The following is a 6,090-nucleotide window of genomic DNA, read 5'->3' as shown; positions in this document are numbered from 1 at the left end:
GACGGGTTGGATGTGAGGCAGGGGGCGTGGTTTAGAAAGACGAGGTCCAATCACAGAGTCGGTAGGCGTTTCTCCGCCCCCCACCCTCCTGAAATCTGCGTTTAGTGACGCGGGTCGTTCCGCCAATGAGAAGCCGGAGCGCTATTTTATGGAACTGATGAAGCCGGCGTGCAACGATTTTTTAGTCGGAAGTGACGTACGCGTCACGTGCGGCATGGAGCGTTAAGTGTGTCAAAACTACGAGAACAAAAGCGGAACCTAAGTAAATGTGGCTTCAAGTTAAAACGTTTTTATAAGGTACACGTTTCTTAAACCACACATTTTACACAAAATAATGTTTTTTTCAATTTATTATTGAATAAAAACTACAAATATGTAGAAAAAGTAGGTGTAAGTAACATTTAATTCTGTTATTCGGCACGTTTTTTTTAAGTTAGTTTTATTCTGAAAAACAAACACCGGAAGTGGACGTGTATGCTTCTTCGGCTTGCCAGGGAAGCTAACGTTGCTAGCTGACAACAGAGGAGCTCCGAGCCGCAACTCCTCATGCTGGTTTGAGGGGGATGCTAGCTAGCTATTCGCGCTCAGTTTAAACACTTTTAGCGTAGTTGTTTAACTTTCTGCCTCCGTTTCGTTGCGTCATTGCGTCAGACAGAGTTCGCGGTTTGTGTGTCTTTTAATTTCGCACGTAGACGCAGCTAGCAACAGTTAGCTTACGTTGGTTTCCAGCAGCAACTCACGTTACTTTGAGCCGAGGTAAAGCAAAACAAATGTGTGTGTGTGTGTGTGTGTGTGTGTGTGTGTGTGTGTGTGTGTTTGTTTGAGAGAGTGAGAGAGAGAGAGAGAGTGTGTGTGTGTTTGAGAGAGAGAGAGAGAGAGAGAGAGTGTGTGTTTGAGAGAGAGAGAGAGAGTGTGTGTGTTTGAGAGAGAGAGAGAGAGAGAGAGTGTGTGTGTTTGAGAGAGAGAGAGAGTGTGTGTTTGAGAGAGAGAGAGAGAGAGAGAGAGTGTGTGTTTGAGAGAGAGAGAGAGAGAGAGTGTGTGTGTGTTTGAGAGAGAGAGAGAGAGAGAGTCTGTGTGTGTTTGAGAGAGAGAGTGAGTGTGTGTGTGTTTGAGAGAGAGAGAGAGAGAGAGTGTGTGTGTGTGTGTTTGAGAGAGAGAGAGAGAGAGTGTGTGTGTGTTTGAGAGAGAGTGTGTGTGTGTTTGAGAGAGAGAGAGAGAGTGTGTGTGTGTTTGAGAGAGAGAGAGAGAGAGAGAGAGTGTGTGTGTGTGTGTTTGAGAGAGAGAGAGAGAGTGTGTGTGTGTGTGTGTGTTTGAGAGAGAGAGAGAGTGTGTGTGTGTGTGTGTGTGTTTGAGAGAGAGAGAGAGTGTGTGTGTGTGTGTGTTTGAGAGAGAGAGAGAGAGTGTGTGTGTGTTTGAGAGAGAAACAAATGTATTCTGCTTAAATTTGTCTATATTTTTTATTATTTTTGTTTTGATGTGTTGTTGACGTGTTGTTGATGTGTTGTTGACGTGTTGTTGACGAGTTGTTGACGTGATGTTGACGTGTTGTTGAAGTGTTGTTGACATGATGTTGAGGTGTTGTTGAGGTGTTGTTGACGTGTTGTTGACGTGTTGTTGACGAGTTGTTGACGTGATGTTGACGTGTTGTTGAAGTGTTGTTGACATGATGTTGAGGTGTTGTTGACGTGTTGTTGAGGTGTTGTTGAGGTGTTGTTGACGTGTTGTTGACATGATGTTGACGTGTTGTTGAGGTGTTGTTGAGGTGTTGTTGAGGTGTTGTTGAGGTGTTGTTGAGGTGTTGTTGACGTGTTGTTGACATGATGTTGACGTGTTGTTGAGGTGTTGTTGAGGTGTTGACGACGTGTTGAGGTGTTGTTGAGGTGTTGTTGACGTGTTGTTGACGTGTTGTTGACATGTTGTTGACATGTTGAGGTGTTGTTGACATGTTGACGTGTTGTTGACATGTTGAGGTGTTGTTGACATGTTGACGTGTTGTTGACATGTTGAGGTGTTGTTGAGCTTCGTGTAGACAGACGAGTGTTTTCTGACGTTGAGCCGGTTATATATTATATATGTTTATATATATATATATATAATATACACCAGATCACTAGGTTCTGTTATCACATCGCATGGATTCTCCTACCATTGTTACGCAGATGACACCCAGCTGTTCCTCTCTTTTCCCCCGTCCTCTGACGCTCACATTGCAACTCGCATCTCGGACTGTCTGGCTGACATCTCTGTCTGGACAACTGCACATCACCTGAAGCTTAACCTGAATAAAACCGAACTCCTCTTCATCCCAGGGAAAGACTGCCCTCGCATGGACCTGTCGGTCACGGTCGAGGGCATCACAGTATTACCTTCCTCAACTGCGAGGAACCTGGGTGTAATCCTAGATGACCGAGTATCCTGCACCCCCAACATCACTGCTGTGGCCCGATCCTGCAGATTTGCCCTCTACAACATCCACAGGATTCGGACCTTCCTCACAAAGGATCCAACCCGCCTTGACTACTGCAACTCTCTCCTGGCCGGACTCCCGGCCTCTGCGATTAAACCATTGCAGCGTATCCAGAACGCTGCAACACGTCTTATCTTCAATCTACCCAAATTCTCCCACGTGACCCCCCTCCTCCGTGACCTCCACTGGCTTCCTGTTGCAGCACGCATCCAATTCAAGACGATGACACTGGTCTTCAGGGCCATCAATGGAACGGCACCCATCTACCTTCAAACACTGGTCAAACCTCATGCCCCGAAGCGAGCACTTCGCTCCTCTACTTCAGCTGGCCGGCTGGTACCACCATCGCAGCAAAGTCCAGACTCTTCTCTGTTCTGGTCCTCAGTGGTGGAACGAACTCCCGACTAATGTCAGGACAGCAGAGTCACTGCCATCTTCAGGAAAAGGCTCAAGACTCACCTGTTCAGACTTCACCTCGACTCTACATAGCATGACCCACTAACACCCCCCCCCCAAAAAAAAACCTTACCTATAGCACTCTGATCGTAGCACTGTTGCTCTTGAAGTACTACTTTACTCAGATGAGGATCTAACACTTGTTCTATTTTTAGCTCTTACTTTATCAGCAATGATACGTTGTGGTTTCTTTGTTTCCTTCTTTTGACAAAAGTACTTATTGTAAGTCGCTTTGGACAAAAGCGTCTGCTAAATGACCTAAATGTAAATGTAAATGTTTAATCACCAAACCAACATCCACGTTGATGAACTGTTTATTTTTTCAGGTGTCAGTGAACCTCCCGTCTGTTGCCTCTCACAGCTGCAGCGTCATGGTGATGAAGAGGAGGAAGAAGGCAGACAAGGTGGAGGCTGTGGTGTTGGATGAAGAGCAGCTACACAAGCTGTTAGGTAACGTGACCCAATCACACTCTGGTTAGTTAAAATCAAGGTCATGAACCCAAAGACATAGACCACAGAGTACCTGGTTCCAACGTAGCATCCAGAGACCCTCCAGGGTTCCTGGATCTGGTTCCATCCTGGCCTGGTGGTCTGGTGACCGTCCAGGTGAACCCTGAACAGGATTAGCAGTGGTTGATCCAAGATAGTGAATGGATCATTCAGGCCAAAATATAAAGTATTTTCCAGAAAGGGAAAGTCAGGGGATTTGATCATTTTTTAAGTCATAGAATATCAAAATATTTTGTTTGTATCATTTTATCAACATGTAATATTTCCCCACGTTGTCTTTTTTTGTCCGGGTTATTTCACGATCCCATCAATCATCATAGTTATGATCAAAACTCTTAAAATGGCACTAAAACATCCTGGAATCCCTTTACATGTTAAGAAACAAATCTGAATGAAGGATTTTACTTTTAGCCATGTGTGATCTTTCCCAGCATCCCTCTCTGTGGGTGGAGGGCCGGATGGAGGACCGGATGGAGGACCGGATGGAGGACCGGATGGAGGACCGGATGGAGTCCGGCTGGTCGCCCAGACGCTGCAGGCCTGCTTGGAGCTGACGGAGCCGGTGCAGCAGATCCAGTTGATTAAAAAGGTTTGGAGCAATGAGATGAGATTTCATCAGAAGCATCTTTTTATTATGACTTTATAAACGCATGCACGAGAACGCTGGTTTAACATTCCTTCACTGTTTTTGGTGAAAGTGCTTTTCAAGAGTGTGCTACCATGTGACGGTATTTGACCCTGGTGTGTCCATACTGCACCAGGCAGGGTCCCAGCTGGAGGCCCTGAGTGAAGAGGAGCCTGATGAAGAGGACCTACTAGAGGCCTGTCTCCACACCCTGTCTCTGGTCTACACCTCTCTGCAGGCCAAGAACCCCCTACGACGAGCCATCGCCAGGTACAGAACCACCTTTTAAGTTAGGCAGGGGCGGGGCTACCTGCTGATTGACTGGTAGCTACCATGCTACCAATGCTAGTTAGCTACTAAGATGACTTTAACACTTAGCTATAAAGTAGACCTTCGATTATAGAAGCTAACTTTGTTAGCAGCTTCACACCAGAATCCACATGGATCCAGATCCAGCTAGGACTAATCACATGACTTTGCTCTCCTCAGTGCTTTAGGATCAGTACCAGCTTGGCTACAGGATCGTACTGTCAGCAGTTTGTCCGCCTGCTTGTCCGTCTGTCTGTCCAAGCCGACTTCAGATCAGCATCCACACATCGTCGACACCATCACCGCCTGTCTGGACGGCTTCCCTGTCGGTGAGTGGCTGACTGTCCTGGTCCAGGGAACTGGGCGCTACGCTGCATGATAACCAGTAACTACCTGTCTTCTTCTCTCCAGGTGAGCGATGTGTTAAAAAGCTGCTGCCTGATGGTGAGTGTCCGGCTTACAGGCTTACTAACGTTAAAGTAAGGAGTTTTTACAAACCCAGTCAATGACTCTCTCTCCTCCACGTAGTGTTGCAGTTCCTTCACCAGGGGTTGAAGGATTACCTGCACCAGAACAGGTAGAGAGGCTGCATTCCATACTTCTCATATCTCCCCGTTAGTGTACGGAGATTAATGCTCGTCTCTGTCTTACACATTGAAAGTGAATGCATTTGTTTCAAACACTGTGGCTGTTTTTTGTTGCTCAACACAAATGTTCGTATTAGATCCTGGAGATTCAGATGTTGAGTCTGTGAAAGTCAGGAAAGTGAGAATGTGAGAGAGTGAACCCTGACAGTGAGGGCAGCTGGTTGTTGATCCACGTGTCTCTGTCGCCCCCTGCTGTTCTCCAAGCGGTCTAGCAGGACGCCACATCGCCCAGGCCCAGCTGATGCACTCCTGTCTGGCTGCGGTAAAGACCTCCATGCTGGTGATCCAGAGATCCCAGGAGAGCATCAGCGCCGCCCTGCAGGCCGAACAGATTCGCTGCATGCTGGAGGACACGCTGAGCAGCCTGCTGGGCTGCTACACACACATCCTCACTGATGGTAAGAAACCGGCCTCACACATGGTTTACTAATCATTGAGTGCTCATCCTAAAGTATTACAGATTATTGTGATTCATGATATTATCCTGATAATCATACAATTTTATTTAAACTCTTAAAACGGCAGTAAAACATCCTGGAATCATAAAGATCATAAAGGACAAATAAACAATTATTTATGCATTTTTAAAAAGATAAAAATTTGTGAGTCTGTTCTATCTGATTATTCCCAGAGATCTATTTTCTATATCAGGTTATATTTTCATACATTTGGACCATGATAGCGAGCTAGACAGCTTTATCAATTCACTTGTGATGATATTCACTATTTTTGTTGTTTCTGTTGTATAGTATGTTGAAAAAGTCATATAAGATCATAGTGTAATATGCCAATAAAGTGACGGTATAACATGATGTTGAAATCAGAAAAATCTGCATATTTATCATTTATCAAAATCCAATCATGTATACAATATAGGCCTGTCTTTATATTGTTTATAAAGATTATCTGTATGTTTTCTTTTTTGAAGACTAACTGAATCTCATGTAATTTTAATGTGAAAAAAATAATCTCCCTCAAATCCATGCAAACTAAAGTTCAGATGTTTTAGAGTTGGGAGTAATACTCAAGCATTTGTAGTTAAAAAGCAGCAGCTCTGTGTGGGAACTCTCCTCACG

At 45.1% G+C, this 6,090-nt stretch overlaps 1 protein-coding gene across 1 annotated transcript in view; it reads left to right on the top strand.

The window, feature by feature from the left end:
• The first annotated feature begins 506 nt into the window (after nt 1-506).
• The window catches only part of thada (THADA armadillo repeat containing), a 63,004-nt gene continuing 57,420 nt past the window's right edge, over nt 507-6,090 (top strand). The window contains exons 1-8 of the mRNA XM_084021497.1: nt 507-756; nt 3,250-3,373; nt 3,865-4,022; nt 4,195-4,328; nt 4,548-4,696; nt 4,779-4,811; nt 4,896-4,944; nt 5,219-5,412. Of these exons, the coding sequence (XP_083877623.1) occupies nt 3,295-3,373; nt 3,865-4,022; nt 4,195-4,328; nt 4,548-4,696; nt 4,779-4,811; nt 4,896-4,944; nt 5,219-5,412 (796 nt within the window). The 5' untranslated portion in view covers nt 507-756; nt 3,250-3,294. The remainder of the gene's footprint in view (nt 757-3,249; nt 3,374-3,864; nt 4,023-4,194; nt 4,329-4,547; nt 4,697-4,778; nt 4,812-4,895; nt 4,945-5,218; nt 5,413-6,090) is intronic.

Source organism: Eutrigla gurnardus (assembly GCF_963514095.1).
Source record: "Eutrigla gurnardus genome assembly, chromosome: 11".
NCBI classification, from domain to species: domain Eukaryota; kingdom Metazoa; phylum Chordata; class Actinopteri; order Perciformes; family Triglidae; genus Eutrigla; species Eutrigla gurnardus.
Note: the sequence above shows the minus strand (reverse complement) of the source record. Positions and strands in the feature narration are given on the sequence as shown.